General features: G+C 39.1%; 1 protein-coding gene across 1 annotated transcript in view; it reads right to left on the bottom strand.

Moving 5' to 3' along the window:
• Positions 1-521: 521 nt before the first annotated feature.
• Wdr72 (WD repeat domain 72) overlaps positions 522-20108 on the bottom strand; it is a 161519-nt gene continuing 141932 nt past the window's right edge. The window contains exons 19-20 of the mRNA XM_051197946.1: positions 6111-6215; positions 522-656 (exon numbers count right to left, since the gene is read on the bottom strand). Coding sequence (XP_051053903.1) covers positions 601-656; positions 6111-6215 — 161 coding nt within the window. The 3' untranslated portion in view covers positions 522-600. The remainder of the gene's footprint in view (positions 657-6110; positions 6216-20108) is intronic.

Here is a 20108-nt window from a genome sequence, read left to right as displayed (position 1 = left end):
ATATGTTGTAAGTAGAATCCCCTCCCCCAGTTCAGGTCACAAGGCTAATAACATCAACCTTTAATTAAAGACATTCGCCACAGTGTCATTAGAGCTCCATACTGATTGGACCTCACAAAACTAGATACTCAGTATGTCACAGATTGACTAAAAGACATTTCATGTTTAAGAATGACATGGGCAAAAGTTAGTCAGAACTGAAGTACCCACTTAAACAGTATGTCCAAACCCAACATGGAAGAGTTGATAGTTTTAGTTTAAATCCTTGAAGCAACAGTGAATTGAGAATCTTGTACATTCCTTTGGCTTCTGCAGTTCAGGCACTGAGAAGGTGAACATCTGAAGCAATGTGAAATCTATATCTGTGGGCTGGTGTTCTTTGTTACAAATAATGACAGAAAATAAAAGGAAATAAGGAGACTCACTTAGACAATCATTTCCTAGAATTAGAATTTGGATATCCTCAATCAGTGATGACACGTTTAATACACACTGGCTAACATATTAATGAATCCACTAGAGACCAATGACAACATTGCTTTTATTTGGCGTCTCTCTGTTTCTGTTAGTTCAGATTCGATTCCCTTTTCGAGACTCCGTCTAGCACATTCTGCAGGAGCACACCTTCGCTATCCACGGACGATGCCTAGGCTGACCTAGAAAGAAAGCAGATACTGGGTTTCAGAAGGAGGAGAGGTGTGGGAAGGGGGAGAGGAAGGAGCCAAAAAGGAAGGAGAACATTGCATGTGATTTCTGCATTCCTTTCCTACCCTGAAGAAAAACACATTATATGATAACTAATATCCCTGTCTTATAAAGCAGGTACTTGCATTTTAATCCCACACATTACCAATAGCTTTTAATCATCCCAACAACATGATCTTCCAAAATGACAAACTTGACTTGAAATAGGCAAATTTTCCCACATTTTAAGTATCTTAATTGTTCTCGGGGGCAATCTACAATCATGGTTACAGTGCCAGGCTTGATAAATATTTGCTGATGTGTATGGATTATGTTGTAGAATCAAAATATGTATCTCTCAAGCATTTGTGTAGTTATCTGTATAGGCTAACAGAATAGGGGGGACATGATATAAATTGATTTGACTATTTCAAGAAGTGGAGCCCTATGATTCTATTAACTGTCTGGGCTTTTTTATTTCATTTCCTTTCCTTTCTTCTTGTATTAACAATGCACCCCAAAGTAGTCAATTTCATTAAAAAGTGAACTTGTCATTTTAATAAATACTGTACTGGAAAAATACTGTACCATATGTTATTACATGTATATATTCCTGTGAACAGCCTACTGTTTTAAAATTTATTATGCTGGTGTTTACATTTTCTCTTTGGGCAAATTAATTAAGACATTGGCATTGCTAAATAAAACCAGTAGGAACTTACTACTTTATTATTGACATTGTTCTTCGTTTTTCTAGAACAAGGAAGCCATAAGCCTGTGTTTGGTGGTCATGATTTATGCTCAGCTTATATTGTCCACATTTTCTGCCTCATGCATCATCATCAGGCCCCTCCAACACTGCTGTCCCAGAGCTGTCCTACCTTATGATTTCTGGCTTTTGCTGGTGATTCATGAGACAGAGTAGCAAAAGGGAAAAAAAATCTCACCTTGGCTTTTCACAATGTATCATCCTCTGTGAGAATTCTAGTTTTGTTCATCAGATTCATGCAAATGTAATATTGATTGACAGTGATGTATATAGATCCACATGCACAATGTGCTACGTAGAAACCACTAAAATTTTCTATTAATGGCAGAACACACACCGATTATAAACTACTTTGAAACTGATGTGAAAATTCAGTGAATGCATTTACTTTCAAACTCCCTCTTCTCCACTGTTTTCAACTGACAATAACTGTGTGTATGTATGTGTGTACATTTGTGTGTGCAGGTATGTGCAGGCCACAGATTAATGCTGTTATCATTTTCCATGTTACTTTTTGAGACAGGGCCTCTCACTGAACTCAGAACTGTCTGATTCAGTTAGACTGGTCAGTCAGCACGTTCCAGGGGTCTTCTTCTCAGAACTTGGATTACACATGGCTTTTTTTGTAGGCACTGAAGATAAAACCCAAGTTATTGTAGTTGCATGGAAAACATTTTACTGACTGAGTCATCTACCCTGTTCCTAAAATTATTTTTAAGTACACTGACCCTAAAATGTTAGAGTGTAAAATTATTAATTTTCTATGCCAAGGTCTCTCATTAACACTAGCCTAAAAACTGTAAACATTGTTCAATTTTTTTTAATATCATCATCATGAGTGTAAAGATGAGGTCAAAGGGTCCTTTCTAAAACAGTCTGGAGGATAAGGTTGAGCTTTATCCAGAAGTTAACTAGATTGTCTCAAAACTATTTTTGTGAAGGAAGTTTTTGAATTCAGAAGCAGCCAAACCTTAAAAAGCTAAGGAGGGAAGGATCTAACGGTTCTAAAATCACAGACAGGGAGCTGCATGTTCATGATGCTATCTCGGGGCTTCTATTACTAGACATAAACTTTATTCCCTCAGGCTCAGGAAAATATAAATGCCAGGGAAGGAGTAGGTTAGACTTCACAGAGTCATAGACACAAGCTCCTATGTGGTATTCACCTGTGAGCCAAAACCCACTGCTGATGAATTATTTCAAAGAAAATACATGTCCAAGGGTTACTTTCCCCATCAGACCAGACCTCTAGGTTCACCAGCAAGGTCGAAATAGCAAGAAAACACTGGCTGGCAGGTGCCTCGCCAACCTTAATGGACTCCAGGTGCTCACCTGGGTATAAGGCTTGAACCAATAAAGATCGGAATGGCAGGATGAGTAAGGTACAGCCCTCCAGAGAAGAGGTGAGCACACTCTGCAAGGCCTCTGAGCTGTGACCCATATGCAGAGTGGCCCATTTATTAACCCACTGTCTCCAAACACTTCTCAGGAAGTCAACTGTATCATTTTATGCGAAATTTTCATTTTATTAGTGGCATTTAGAAACTAGCGGCATTTAAGACAGTAACTTCAAGTCTTTTTGAAAATATATCTCAGCTTCTCCACGCTATCTTGTTCTTTCTACTTTCTGCCTATGAATGAGGGCTGAAGTCAGGGTGATGTAGCTACGGGAGCCAGAATAAAGGGATAGCTTGAAAAGATTTAAAAACAAAGACAGTATTTGGATAGAACAATAGAGGAAGCCATACTCTTGCTATGGGAAAATCATTTCTGTTTTCCTTTTCTAAATACTCTTTAAACATTTAGTCTATTCATTTAAAATGAGGTAATAAATATATTAGTCAGTTAGCATTACATTAAACTACATAAGGTCAATATCCATTACAGCTAGAAGGCTGAACACACTCAGCTTTGTAACAGGGGGATTTTGTACATCCATGAAGATGTTAAAGGGAAATTTCAGATGGAGTGATGACATTCCAGGGGAAAACAGGAAGAATGATGGCCCCAGACTTAAGCACACCCTTTTCACACGACGTCATTGTAAGTTTAGCTACTGACACACTTCTTTTATTTATGGTCTCAAATATCACCGCTTTGAACCTCCTAACTTTGTTTTTGTTTTGTGTAATAAAAGTGGCTAATTTTTCCCAGATAAACAGCAACCCCACGCAATAAACAGAGATGTTTACTTGTCCAGGACAATGCTCATCCTTGTAGGGCCCCTACACATTGAATCACTCTGAAGCTTATCTTTGGGCACTGAAAAATGGATTGTCATAATTTCACAGCTTCAGAAAAGTCCCTCTCTGCCACCAAATTCCCATAAGATGCACAAAACTTATTCTCTTCCCTCGTTCAGTTTTAGGAATGTCGTCTATCAGATGCTTCTACTCAGAGAAAATCTAATGTCTTATCAAAATCTTTTTCAGCAAACAAGCACCTCTGTCAGAAGTGTCTTAATTTCTTATTACAGAATTTTATCCACACGAAGGGTAATAAATAATTCATGCTACTACCTCTTTGTTGTGTGTCCCTGAACTGCACAGAGCTGGAAAGCTGACAGCTGTGTCAGGACCAGACACCCAAGATCTGACATGACAAGCCACTAACAAGTTCCTTTCAGTTTGTCCCAAAAGAAGACAACAGTCCAAAGTGCAGAAAGAAATCCCGAACCAAAACGAAACAGCTTCTTTCTTTTCCCCTAAGTGTTTGCTATGAGCTGCTTTCCGACCTACAAGCCCTGGTCATTTTACAGGACTGCCCAGCCCCCTTCTTCCTCACACTCGCTTGGCCATTTACGCCTGGCTACGGATCAATATGAGCAATTCTTGGAGAAATACGATGTCTCCATGACAACCAAGCCACAAATTCTCAGTGGAAGGCAGTGAGACCAGTAGCGAACCCTCCAGAGGTTTCTAGGCCTATAAGGGTAAGATGTCTTAAAATGCAAGGATGGACAGAGGAAAAAGCCAGAGCAATTCATTCTTTATTACCGGTTTAATGATGTCCGATGTATGGAACAGTACTTACTCTGTAAGATTCTTCCCCAGCTCCTGTATTTTCTAATTACTGTGGCTTTTTTTTTTTTTTTACATGTTCTTTTGTTCACAACTGTCAGATGGTAAAAGCCATCTGAATTTTACTCTAAGCCCACTTATATTAAGGCATGGTGGATGACATCATGTTGATGTATCATGTCAAAAATGAGTTCTTAAGTAAATATCTGACTCCTAGATTTAACTTACTGACAAAATGCTTGATGGGAAACAGTTCATAGAGAATGGTAAAATCCTCATCAGAATGAACACAGTTTCAATCCTAACTAAAGGTAGTCTATGAATAATCTTTAGTGTAAGACAGTTAACACCCTCTACTTTTTAAAATGAAACTAGTTGACATTGCCTTTAGAATGTTAGGCCAGGGAGCAGGGCTAATTTGTTCTTTAACTATTTCTGTTGTTGTAAAAAGATGCTGTCTCTCTGTGCCCTCAGATACAGACCAGAAAGCTTTACTGGGATTCAGCACGCAGCTGAAGCTCATCTTCTAAAGGATCCTAGTGCTGTGGAGGGGGCTGAAACACACTTGCCATCACCACCCGGCCTATTGGGGTTCCAAGATGACATCTGGGGGGGGGATTGACACAGATTGCAGGCTGCACCTTTCACTGAAAATTAAATCTCAGTATCTCTCCTCCGGGAAGGATCAGGGGACTGTTTGCAGCTGCCCCCCTGTCAGGGAAGGCGACACAATTTGGAAATCTCTTAACTAAGCTGACAGCCTACAGAGAGGATGAATCAAAAATATGATACAAAGATCAGCACACAAAGATTTGAGAGGGTGGAGGGGACACCATAAATAGACAAAACAGGAGAGAAATGTCCAGCCCAGAGAGAGCTAACTCTTTCAATCATGGTAATGAGGTGTACTAGCACTTCATAGCTTGTAGTGGCCCAACAATGTCATTCAAAACAATTCTTTTTTCTTGTAATTAATTAATCAGTAAAATTGGGCATGCTTCAAACCAAAACAGAAAAACAAATTGCAGCTAAGTTGTCCTAGCTATCTTTTCCTGGTACATTTTCCTACCTTTCCTTTTCACAAAGAGAATATCAAAGTAAGCAACTTTGACACAGAGTAAATCTCACTTCCTGATAAAGGGTTCTGACAGTCTTTCCCGTTGTTTGACCATATCCACCCTTGTTTTGCTAAAGCGCTTTCCTCCCAGAGTTCTGTTTGAACAGGGAAAAGTAAAGAGATTCTAGTGGTGGCCATTTGTTCCTCTCTGCTCATCTCTGCATTTCTGCCTTTCTCTTGTTAGATCTCGTTCTTTGAAATATTTGAAATGTCAACATTTCTCTAGGTTCCAGCTCCTGTGTGGATTAAGAAGTTTAGGAGGAATTGATAATGAACTAATGGTGTCTGTCGGCTTCCCCTTCTCGTCATAACGTCTTTGTACTTTGTCCAGCTGAATTCTTGATGAAAGAGGAAAAGATAACAGCCCCACACCGTGACCTCCTGGGGGTGGGCGTTAATTTGAGAGTGCAGCTGCTAAGAGCCAGCAACCTTCCAGTGTCCTCCCCCACACACTCCCAAGGACCCCAAAGCTGTGTCAAATTTATCATTTTATACTTGACTATGTTTAAATGGCTTCCACCTGCACTCTCCGACTCTTCCAAGACACATCTGTCAAGAATGTCCTCAGTATCTTGGAAGTTTGCCGAGTTCAAGTCGTTGCCATGCTTGACCGGACTGACTGAAGCTGTTAAAAAAGAGAGAAAGGAGAAAGAAAGAGAAAGACAGCCATGAAAAAGTAGCAGTGAACACCATTAGACTATTTCAGTCCCACAGATAGTATGGGGCACACCATGGAAAACACAAATAATAAATTGAAATAAAGTGTATCCTCTAAGTATTTATTGGCAGACACGTAATTAGTTGAAAAATCCATAGATGTGACTTTATCTCAGAAGAAAAATAAGCTTCTGGCATCAGCTTAAAAGCTACATAGCTACAAAGTGACAAAGTGATGCTTTCGAAGTAGAAATCGTATTTTTAATGCATAAATCTAAAACAATATAGTCACTTAAGAGTACATGGGTGCCCAGCAAAGAACATCAGCCAACTCAATTAGAAAGCCCAGCCCTGCCCCATGGTGTGCTCCTTCTGTAGCACAAATCACAGGAATGGAGTCTTTGTTTGCACTTTGACTCTCTTTTCATCACACCAAAACCCATGGCACCAAATGCATGCACACAAAAAGTCTCATACAAAGCAAATCTTCAAGCATAGAATGAATGCATTCAACATGAGGATAAGAAGGGCCAGTGTTTTGAACAGTAGGTAACCCAACAACTTTTCACAAGGATCATTTCCTAGGTAGCAGCAGGGACCAGAAACGGAAGCTGGCGTCCAGGTACAACATTTCCTATAAGTGCATTATCAACACAAGCCCTTTAGCAAGCAGACTCAGATATCTGTGATTTTCCACAGGTTGAAACACATGCTGTAAGTGACATCCATGAGCAACACATTTTCATGTTACCTCCTCACTAGTCAATATCTGCCAGAAGGAGTGGGTCTGCTCAGAATGAAGGTATTCAGCAGACAGAACAAAATGAGGGCCAATCACACAGATCACGTCACACCAACTGGTCTGAAGCCAAACGTACTCACATTGTTGAACATATGCATGCCTGTGAAATTTAAACATGTATATACAACTGTCCATATATGTCCCGATATCCCCATATATGTATACCTATACACATTTGCACACATTATTGAGTATATACACTAATGCAGACTGTAAATGTGTACACATCACTATCCATATGTATACCTATATATACATACACATATATATATATAAACATATACTATCAAGTAAATATACTCAGACAGACATAAATATTACATATACTATTACCTATATGTATACATACATATATGTAATACACTATTGAGTATATAAATACATGTAAACATGTACACACACCACTGCGCATATATACAAACATGCATATATACAGATATACAAACTATTGAGTATATATATATATATATGTGTGTGTGTGTCTGTGTGTGTGTGTATATATATATATATATATATACTCATTAGACATGTAAATATGTACATACACCATTATCTCTTTCTATATAAGCACACATCTATATACACATACACTACTGATTATATGCATATACTCACATGTATACACATACATACACTACATGAATGTATATACACATGTTCATACTGCTTTTTGCAGATATATATATATACACTCATATCTATATATGCACATATATTCTATTGAGCATTTCTATATAGTAACATATTTATATACTATAAAATAAAACATATAGCTTACAAACATACATAAACATATGTCTATATATACATAGACACTTTTAAACGTACATATAATTCATGTATATACAAACATTCATCTGTATATACACAGACACACACTCCTGACACACACACACACACACACACACACACACACATATATATATATACTCATATGAACACACAAATACATGTATATATACACATATCATACTACTGAGTGTGTATGTAAACTCAAATGAATACATACACATATATATAATTATGTAAATATACATATATATTTATATACAAACGGGTATATACAGATACGCTTTTAAGAGCAATAGAATCTTATTCTCTCACATTCCTTTAATACATGTTATCATTATCTTCAGCTCTTGATAAAACATATTTATAAGTAATTGATTCAATAAACAAAATATACCTACATATCTCACATAGGAAATGTTCATAGGCTCAACTGTTGTTGAACCTCCTTTAGGTCATGAAAGAGCCACACAGAGGCTGGAGTCACATAGCTTCACACACTGGATAAGTGACATCAAGGTGTCCTGCTGGAGCCCTACAGCAATCAGCAATATCAGCAGTCTGGGCTTCCCACTCCTCTGTGTGCACAGAACCTGAGGCCCAAAAGACTCTTGAAAAAGAGGCTGGTAACAATTCTGGTCACACATTCCCAGCAGACAGGGGCAACAGCCCTCTAGGAGCACAGAGAGTAGCTGTCTTGTGAACAATGGGCAAACATTGGATTTACCACTTCCCTTTAGACGCAAACACAGGGGAAGAATGAAACTCTTATTTTAAGTAAATAAGCCTATATTTTCATTTTGTATTTTGAAATGTCTGAAAAACACCAAAAAAGCAGAAGCAAAGTCTGTCTCCTTCGTTTTCTATCTCGTCCGCAATAGTGCCTGGGCTACAGGGAATGTTTCCAAGGATTTCTGAAATGAATGAGTAGACCAAGGATTGAAGCAGAGGGGCCGGACTGGCTGAATCATAAATCAAGAGTATGTGTGCTCTCAAGGATGTGTGCTCAGTTAAATCCATGAGGAGACTACCACTTCATACCATGTGGCCAAGTCTGTGATCTGCAATGAAATGCCTATGTATCCTGATTGTCACTGATGTAGCTTCCTTCAATTTAACTTTCCTCACTTTAAATCACATGGATTTTTTGAATTTACAGATTTTTTGTAAGTTGTTTAAGTGGGATAGTTAAATGCAGCAAAGCTACAGGAAATTGTTCTTTCATGATTGAACACCTTTCAACAGTCATCCAATTATTCAATTCTCCACCATACCTTTACCAAACAACCAACATCAAAAATACTACTCTAAGGGGTTCCTTCACTTAGTGCTGAACTATTGGCTACTGGTAGACTCTGGGAGAAAGGAAGCCATTTTTTTTTTCAGTTGTATACCCACTGATGATCCCAACAGACTCCAATGGATAATTCTGATTCATGGCCACATACCTACCTGGGTCTGGTTAATTAAACTCAGGGGGTTCACAGACCAAAAAAAAAAAAAAAATGTATGATGTGAAGAAAACATTAGTAGTGAAGATGGGAAGTGGACAGAGGAGGGTAAGAGATGACAGAGGGTGGGGAATGAGATCAGTATACTACATACATGTGTATAATTGTCAAAGAACACATTTAAGCAATAAAACATATTACTGGTAAAGACCTCAAAGGGAAGAAGGCATGGCATTAGAAGAAAGAAGTGCCCACCCGTATTATAAGTGACAACAGAGATCCAGAATGAGAAGCTACACCAAATATTTTCAAAAAGCTAGAAAGTAGGATCAGCCCCTGGTCTTTTTGAAAATGAGTCCAGCAGGTACGTTGTAGCTACTATTCGCCTTGACTTCTAATTTCCAAGAAGTTGGTTCTTGTGAGGGTGCTATTATGAGGAGGTTATTCAAGTGTCTTCCTTATTATAGGTGAATTTTCAAATCTAAAGTGCACATGATTCGCCATTCTTTCCTGGGTGGTCCTCAGAGCATCCAATTAAACTTACTGTCATAGAAAGGACTATGCTGTGTCAACTGGGAGCAGCAGACTTTGGAGAGGTTAATTACTGCCAATCTACCTTTTGTTTGTTTGTTTGTTTGATAGGCTAATCCTTGTGATTGTCCTTTTGGGTGCTTCCTGTGGTGTTTCCTCATTAAACTCTGACATGATGACTGACCGGGCTTCTAGTAATGAACCATTTCAAAACGGGTGAAATCAACACACATTGATCCAGTGCCTGTTATGGGGATAGCTCTTTGATGGACCCCAAGGGGCAAAGGAATGGAGGTACTTTCCATGTACCCTCATGGAACTTGTGACCTAGTTGATGTACAATTAACAAAATTAGTCAGGATCTCTGGGGTTCACAGGCTAAGGGTGGCATGCCGTTTAGGAGGGCAGAGAAATTTTCTGCTGTAAAGTACTAGGGAGGTGAAGTTTGATGTAATTCTTCTTGAATGGAATTGTGGGATAACCAATGGGAGTCATCCCCCCCACACACACACAAAAAAGGCCTGGACACAGGTGTGGCCAAAGAACTGCTGAATACCTCATGTCACAGACATGTTTGCTAATGTGGGTGTTCACTTGGGATATTTTTTAATGAATTCTCCTTGTTTGTCTCTTGGAGCTGTCTCTGAATTGCTGTTGTTGGCTAATTCTTCTCACCTGTAGAAGTTAGCTATAGACAGATTTTTTTTTTTAACTTGCCCTAGATAGTCAATAATTTGATCTTTACTGATGGAGGACCCATTTATCACAGTAGCCATCCTTTCACTATACATATCGACTTTTCCTTATCAATACTACAGTCCATTTGTAGCTCATCACTAAAGTTCTTGGGTGTTTTTGGTAGTTTTTGAAGGTGCTTTTCAGAGCTTGGCAGAGAGATGCTTTTGGCATCAATACAGTGCGAGACTCATCTTCAGTTTAACATCAGCTGCTTATTTCCCCTAGCATGGACTGTGAAGCTGTCTACATCTGGATGGTTGGGTTCCCAAAAGACACACTTTTCTCAACAGATCTCCACTAAAAGACACAAGTCTGTTCCATCCTCTGACAGATGGAAGTTTGTTCCATTTACTTGCCACACACAATATTGACAGCTAAAAGGCTGATACTCTAAATATCTTTTTTTTATAATATCTCCAAAGTCAGTAGATAAAAAGAGGAGTCTGTATGCTCCACATAAATATGTGGGACTACCATACCTCTAATGAGTTTAATTCTAGATCCTAATAAATGGAAGTTCCAGGCAAAGACAATAGAAAGTCAATCTCTCTCTCTCTCTCTCTCTCTCTCTCTCTCTCTCTCTCTCTCTCTCTCTCCTAGGTTATTAAGGTTCATATTCACATACATGTACACATATGTGGAGACCAAAGGTTGATGTCAGGTTTTCCTCTGATGCTCTCTGCCTTGTTATCTTTTGAGCTATGCCCAGCTCTTATGTGAGTGCTACAGATTCAACTTTGGTCCTCATACTTCCACAGCAAGCACTTTATAGCCTAACCCATCTCTCCAGACCTCAAAACAAGTAGTTTAAAACTACATCCCAAATATTTTATGAGAAGGTCCTATGGGAGCAGTTACTGCTTAAATTATGTGGTGACATGGTCATATAATTCCAAGTAGCATCTTCTACACACCTCTGTTCTCTACTCTGGCTTGTTATTTTCTAGAAACTTCCTCCGGCCCCTTTTCCATTTATAGAATGATGGTATTTAATGTCAAAGTCAGCCAGGTCTAGAGTATTGGTTGCCTTTATCATCACTGTGACTAAATAAAGAAACACTCAACAGAGGAGAGTTTTCTTTTAGTTCCTGATCTTAGGGTATATCAGTCCCGAGGAAGGTGAGGTAGAGCAACTCAAAGGTGGAGAGGGAGTATGGCAAATTCTTTTCATGCCCTGTTAACAGAGAGGAAGCCAAGAAAGTAGACCAAAACTGGAGGTAGGAAAAGCCCACAAAGGCCCATTTCCAGGGACTCATCTCTGCCAGATTAACAAAAACTCCATAGCTTCTAACAAGCTGGGTACCAAGGTTCAAATATATGATGAGTTCAGGGGGAAGAGTACCACAAATGCATACACTCCTAGCTAGCACAGTTCCAGGAGATACACTCCCATCTTGGATAAGAGAATAGATACCACCAATAAAACCTCCAGTCACTCCACAAACAGCACATGATCGTCTCACCTAAGTGACCACTGACCAAGCAGAGTGCTTGATAAGAACCCATGACCTCCTGCCACAGGTAAAGTACATGATAAAGGGCATTTTTAGAAGAGACCACCTCTCCATGCCTAATGGTGGGATCCCACATCATGCAGATATTCTCACAGGAGGATACTTGTGCCCAACAGCCCTCATGTCAATCTATTTCAGCTTGGGTCCATCAGTGAAGCTGTGGGCTGGAGAGATGACTCATTGGTTAAGAGTCACAGGATCACCTGTGTCTGGTTCCCAGCACCCAAGACAGGCAGTTTACTACTGGTAAGAAGATGAAGTTTTCAAATTTCTGTGAATAATAACTATTATGTCTGTACCCATACCCAGGTTCATGTAATTTTTATTAATTTACACATGCACACACGGTCAAACTGTTGACTAATTAGGTTGAGGGGGGATTCTTTCTACAGCTAACAGCTATGACTGAGACATGTGGCTAGATCACCAAGGGGATTGGAGAGCAGGCTAGTGTGAATCAGGAAAACATTATCAACTGTTTGCTAAATCTCTTTAAACATGGTTTCATCTCTCACAGAAACACAAGTTCCTCTATTACTCAGGATATCTGAGCAATGAACTACTTTGGTGAGACTGGCTACCAGCGAGTACTATACCTCTGACCTACCACAAGGTACAAAATACTTACCAATAATGTTCTTGGGGGCTAGAGAGTTGGCTTTGTGGTTAAGGTACTTGCTGCTCTTCTATAGGATCAAAGTTCAGTTCCTAGCACCTACATTTTTGGGTAGCTCCTAACCACCTATAACTCCAGCTTCTGGGCATCTGACACCCTCTTCTGGCCTCTATTCGTACTTGCATACATGTGGCACAAACTTATACACACACAAAACAAACAAACAAACACATAAATAAAGTACAGATAATATAATGTAGATAAAGTATTAACAATAATTACTAAGGTTAAAACAATTGCCAAATACAATTGCGGTTCAAGGGGAAAATCTCAGGGCTCTATTTAGTGTTACAGCTCAAATTTACCCAAACATCTCCAATAATTTATTATTAACAGCAGCAGTTTGTATAAAAATTTGTATAAAAATGCTGTATTTGCATATTTTTAGACAGAAAATGTTAAGCTTCATTATCTAGTGTCCGAATTGTATGTATCCATTGCAAGATAAAATAAAGGATTTCACTATTGGAAAGAATTTTAGGCCTTCTTGAGAATACAGTGTAGAGTAACAGGGTGGGTGTATATGTGTCTCTCCTAAGTCTGGAGTCTAGTGTCCAATGTCATCTATACTCTCTTTTGTGTGACCTTAGGCATGGAGGTTTATTTTCCTGCCTCAAGTTCTTTTCTACCTAGAGTGAGAGAGTTGGACCAGGAAGTTCCTGTGCTGTATTACAACTCTGAAGTTCAAGAATTCTCAAAATCAGTCATCCACACTCTCAGAGCATCAGAGACAGGATTTTATAAAAGTAAACAGCCAAGAGAGTGGGCTTGAACATCTTCAAGACCTCTCTAAGGGTCTTCTAACATGAACAAGGGAATGGGGTCCTTTATAGCTTCCATCATCCAGGCATGGAGGGAGCAAGAAGGACTCTGGGACTGGGAGCTAACTCAGTCAGTAAGTTGCTTGCCTTGTGAGTACAAGAACTCAAGTTTGATTCTAACTCACACAAAAGAACATGTGTAATCCAAGAACTGGGCAAACAGAGATGGAAGGTTACCCGAAGCTCAGCCAGCAGTCTGGTTTAATTCCAGGAAATGGCAGATTGTGTCTCAAAAATGTGGTAAGGTGTCAAAGAAAGGAATCAGTATTCTTAGGGATGACACCAAAGGGTGTCCTGTAGATTATACATAAACATGTATGGCATATGTGCACACACACACATGCATGCAGGCACACACACATGTGCACTGACCCACACATACACATATTTGCACACACATAAAACATAATCTGATCAAATTATCTGGATTGATCCCAGATTTCTACATAGTAAATTAATGACTTAAGAAAAAAAAGGGACCTATGAGCATCTACTCTTAAAAGACTCCTACAAACTAAAGAGATTCATAGATGCTGAGCAGCTTTCAACATTCAGAGATTAGCTTTTGCACTCTTCATGTAATTTAAGTTTGTCAAAAGCAATTTTTCTCATAAGGACCAAATCCTATGGTAAATATAGAAGTGTATTGCCTTTTCTAACAGGTCAGAACTACAGAAAATATGAACTGGAAAGCACAAATAGAGAAACACAAATAGGTCTTCACACATTGACAACTTGAAGAAAGAGAGATCCTGGGAGGAACTTATAGGAATCTTCACAGCTTGTTTTTAAAAAATGTAGAAGGTCAGAAAAACAAAGCAGACCTTTCAATCAAAAAAATATGAAGCTAGCATTTGAGACCAGAGGTAAATATGATTTATGTATGAACTTGATAGGGACTACAGAGGGCAATTTAAACTATAACAAAACCTGCAGTTCTTTGTAAGAGAAAGTACCAGAAGGAGGCCCCTCTTGATCACTAGGAGAAGAGACAACTGTAGAATACATGAGCTCATGAATCCACAAGTCCTGCAAACTTTCCCCAGGATGAAGCTAAGGAAAGACCATTAGTGTGGGGAGAATAGCTAAAGGGCAGGCAAATCCTCAGCTGATATTGGTCTGTGTCTCAGGAGACACTTATTCCAGATGGTTAGTCATATCAGATGGTGCTGTCCCTAGATAGGAAATGGAAATAAGCAAATCATGTTACCTAACCTATACCTTGTTTTCCCTTATCAACAAAAGGAAGGAAGAAAAAGAAAGAGGAAGGAGAGTCTAAGTTAGACTATTTTGAATCATTAGTCTTAATGCTCTGAAAGTGGCAGTTATGCTTGATACCAAAGTGTAAAGTCTTACTGAAATGGAATGGGAGACAAGCTTGATTGCTAATAGCCTGCTTTGCAACCTCATCACAAACCAATCTGGAATGAGCATCACTCTCCCATACTGTACATCCCACACAACATTCATACTAGATGTGAAGAGTATAGGCAGTGACTGGAATCCACTTTTATGGTAATACATATGAATGTAGCCATGTGTTTTAAAATATTTAAGTATTACAGGTTGTTGGTGGTGCACACCTTTAATCCCAGCACTTGGTAGACAGAGACCTCTGTGTGTTCAAGGTCATCCTGGTCTACAGAGTGAGTTCAGTACAGCTGGGTCTGTTATACAAAGAAACCATGTCTCAACCTCCCCCCTCCCCACACCATCACACAAAACAAGTGTTCAAGTATTTATTGAAAGGTAAATAGAAGAAAAAATGGTATCTCAAATCTGAAAACAGTTGGTGTATCATACTCAGGCTATCTGGATGATGTTCTCAAGATTTGGTTACCCCCAGAACAGAAATAGCCTTTATAAGTGGCAGAGAGTTTCCTTTATATATACTTGTTATTACTTTGGCAATAACATCTCTTTATTTAGCACATATTAGTATTGAACTCATGATTCTCCTGCTTTGTCCTCTTAAATGTTAGGCTTACAGATGTGAATCACCAGACAAGTTTGAGAGTCTCAACTTGATGCAAGATAATATATAATCAAAAAGACAAACATAATCCAAGGAAAAGAATTTCAGAGCAAGCATGCATATGAAGAGAAACTGCTCCCTATAATTTAGGAAGTTGTATCAAGAGTCAGGTTCAGTGCAAGACAGATGTTATCATAGTCTGAGAACAAATAGTAAGCAAAGGGCAAGGAAGATACAGATGCTTCTAGATAAAATAATTCCCTAGCTTATGGTAAAACACCCCTCACTATGTTTTAAAACCTTGTTTGGAAGAATGCATGGACATAAAGGGTTCCCAAGTTGTGAAATACTACACTGTATAAGTTAATTATAGAAACAGTCATGAGACAGAATCAGTGAGAAGACATGCTGCACACACATTTTGACAAAGTTACCTTGTGGAAAGAATTCAAGGGAAACACAATCCTAAGTATTTTTTAAAAAAACAAACAAACAAAAAAAAAAACAAAAAAAAAACAGGATTCTCAGCTATCATTTGATAGAATTTAGAAACATTGTTTCATAGGTAAAAGATGTAGGTGAATGACTAAAATCAGGTTGGGTTTCCAGGGAAAAGACAGAGAAGGAAGAGAGGTGAGAAGAGCCAAATGGGCGCACCAGGAGGCCTTCACTCTTGGCACACTGCAAAGGGAGGAATAATCTGGAAGGAATGAAGAGGGAGAGGAGGTCAGCACTATGAGAATATCTCAAGATATCAAGACTAAGGCCTGGGAGCAAGTCTGAGTAATGCAAGGAAACAGAATGTTATAAATAATTCCAATAGTCCTTTTCTTGTTTCTCTAACTGCCATAACCATACTTGCACTTTGCACCCCCTTCCGGGATAGCTATTGTGACCACAAACTGGATATCTCCCTTCAGCCATTCTTTAAGCTCAGAAATGTTGCATCTCAAACCCATGGTCTGATCATACAGCTCCAATGCAGAACACGATTTCCTACACCGATCTCTGTTCAGTCCACAATGTGAGATTCTAGAGCCAAGAATTTTATGAAACCGTCCTAGTGCTGTCTCAGGTAACATTAGCTGGTTTCCACCCCACTCTCAAACGCTGCCTGACTGTGATATAACACACTTCAACATTATGAGGTCACATATCGTCTCTTGGATATGAGAATTATTTTCTATGCCACAGTCTTTGTCCAGATCCTTATGGAAGATGCCACTCCAATTCTTTGTTTACTAAACTGTCAGTCTTGGTTGAAGATCTAGCTCCAATTCTACCTTTTCATGGAATCTTCATTAACCCACCAATGAATATACCTCTCCCCTCCTCTGTTTTTATCTGACGTAAATTCCACTTGTATGGCCATTCTTTGTCAGGCACATTATCAGGACATCCAGGTATTTTAGACACATCTTGAGTTGTGAGGCTGCTGTCCTCTGTAACAGAATCTCCAGTGCTGCAATCAGTAGGCTTGGCTACAAAAATCAGAGGCATGACCCATATGTCAGTTTCTGACAGCCTGAGCTTATCTCAGTCAGCTGGAAATTCAGAGCGAAAGGATGCTGGTACCAAGTATAATGAGCTCAGTTCTCCTGGGATGGTGTAATTGTAGGCAGTAGTGGTCGGGGGAAAATCTACTTGCTCAGATTCAATCTTTATGTAGAGCCTGGGTGCACCAAACTAAGAAAACCTTCTAAGCCAAAGATCACTTACAAAACAGTGTTCCCTCCTAACCTTCAAAGAATGAAAACACAAGTTGTTGTGGAACTTTGTTCCCTAGGCATAGCAGCCATTAATTACCATCTTCATCAGAGCAGCTGTGGCTATTGCAAAAGACAAGTAAGATCAGGTATCTTAACATTCCCTCACAGAAGAAGGTGGGAAGGATCACTGGATCCTCATCTGGGATGCTAGCCACTCCCTCGTAGGCCTTTCTCCCAGCTGTATATAATGCTATATCTGATGCACCTGTTCTTATGAGGGGCCAGAAAATACAGAATGTTGAAGGTTACCTGAGACTATCGCTTCAGCCATATGATAATGAAGATGTTGCTATCCATGTTGTGATGAGACTTCTTCAGTGCTGAGGCTCTTTTGGGGTCACCCCCATACCTCTAAGTAGCCCCTAACCAATGCTCTGAAAACCCTATACACTCACTTATTTGCCAATTCGAACTTCGGTGGAATCACCTCTTTGGTCTGCGTACACATTTATTCATGTCTCTCAAGAAAAAGTTCACACTATATTTGCAAAAACTACATCTTCCTCAGACAATCCAAAGGAACATTCATGGATAGCCATTCTATTTTCCTGACCCTCATAAATCATAAAATTAAACTAACCCCTGGGATTTCACTCTTCTAAACATAATGTATAGTCATAAAACAAATTTTGGTCCCACAGGACATCCCATTTTTGTTTCATTATTTCAAAGAAGGGGTCACTTGAATGTTTGGTTTGATCTTTATGATTCATGTTGACTAACACCATAGTTGCGTTCTTATGCACTAAATGCATCTTTTATACAAATATTGTCTCCATAGACCATAGACCCCATAGTGACAGTATTTTCATGTAATATTCTCCAAAGCAATGTAGGCATTAAATAGTCTAACAAGGTAACCAGGGACAGAAAATAAACTTACTAAATATGTAAGTGATTATTATTTTGCATAAGTTCCTGCTCCAAGCAGATTTATTTTTTCTTCTAAACTAAAACCTACCCCACAGCTAAGTAATGTTCTTAGACATTTCTCTCAAACACAAGACCTAAGTTTATGTTCATCCTCTTTTAACATTTTTATGCTAAGTTCAATAATCTCATTGATATTTCATTCTACTGAAGTAAAATGATAAAAATTTTATTAATGTAATAAAGGAAAAATGAATGAAGATAATTTGGTAGTATAGTTTAACAAGATAAAATGAATCCTTGTGCTCTTAATGTAAGAGCAGGCTACAATCTCCAAAGGGATATGCAATTATGGAAACAAGGATTTTGCATAAAAGTACCATTGATAGTCACAATTTAGTTTGTGAGACGTTAATTAGGATGGCTCTAGGGACTTGAATGAGGTTTGGTCTCTAAATTCTTTCCAGAGGACAATTATTTTTAGGGTGTATTTTATTCTATGTGTATGCATATTTGGTCTGCATGTATGGATGTATTTTATTCTGTGTGTATTTAGTCTGCATTTATTGCAGTGGATCATGTGCATGAAATTTTCTTCTGCACCTGATCTTCTGAAATTGTAATTGCAGGTAGGTTGTGAGTCACCATGTGAGTTCTAGGAATGGAACCCAGGTCCTGTGCATGGAGAAAAAATGCTCTTAACCAATCAATGTACCATCTCTCTAGCCATAGTTAAGTTATTTTTAAAGGCTTCCTCACTTAACTGCTATTCAGGTAGGAGCTTTTCTAATCTCTAACAACCAAAATTTGATTACCCCATTGGGTGTCTTCAAGGGGCCATGGTCATTTGCCTCTACATAGGACCTATTTTTCATAAATTAAAGGTCACACATTTGTTCCTCAGAGAGAAAAGGTTTAGATTACGTTCTTTTTGCCAAAGTATAAGATCTTTTATTTGTTTATTTATTTATTGATCTATTTGTTTATTTGTTTTTGAGACCCTAAAGATTTTGCTAGGACACTCAGCCAAGCATAGTGGGAGCATGTCAAGTAACAGCTCCTGGGGGAAGGCAGCCATTTCCCAAGTATTCCTGCTACTTTCCACAGTGAGGAAATTGTCTAACTTGGCATCACACAGGCCAGTTAGATGAGGGATGAAACAAAAATGCCTTAGAAGTCTATTTCATTGACCAATCTAAAGCACAGATCAAATTGGCTTTCTCCCAAGACTAAACATCACTCCAAATCCCCTTATCCTGTGCAACTGTATCTGAGATTCTGACCCACACATGGCACCAGGCCCTGGCCTCCACTCAGCTAGGCAGTTATCCATGGAAGTGGCTCACGGCTGACACACAGATTGACTGGTTCACACTAATTTACTTCACAGAGATTCCATTTATCTGTTAGAAGATCCCCTGGCAGCAGCTTATAATGGCATATCCTAGGATGCCTGCCTGTGTGTGTTTTTAAAGTGGCAGTCCTTGATGAACCTGAGCTGGAAGACAGTTCACAGACAGAGGAGCAGGCATCTTCAGAATACATCCAGGTGCACAGCTGGGGCCAGGAAGCTTGCCTGACTGGGTAGAGCAGCTGAGGGTTAGCTATCTGTGCTTTCTGACTGGGGCAGACCAGGAATGTGAATCTATTTGGACAGGGAACAGAGTAGAAAGCAGAGGACAGATTACAATTTGACCATTAGTCTTTACTTATTGTACATGTATGTGTATTTACTCTGTGCATGTGAACATGTGTGTGATGTCAGAGGTCAGCATTTCTGCTAGACTGGCTGGCCAGTGAGTTTTAGGGACCATCTTGTCTCTACTTCCCCAGTGCTGGAATTACAAGTATATGCCACAGCATCTGGCTTTTCCATGCTGGGTGCTAGGATATCTAACTCAGGTCCTCATGCTCGCATGAAAAGC

This window comes from Phodopus roborovskii, unplaced genomic scaffold, assembly GCF_943737965.1.
Source record: "Phodopus roborovskii unplaced genomic scaffold, PHOROB, whole genome shotgun sequence".
Lineage (NCBI taxonomy): Eukaryota > Metazoa > Chordata > Mammalia > Rodentia > Cricetidae > Phodopus > Phodopus roborovskii.
The sequence above is the reverse complement of the archived record's forward strand: the minus strand, read 5'-3'. Positions and strand labels throughout refer to the sequence as shown.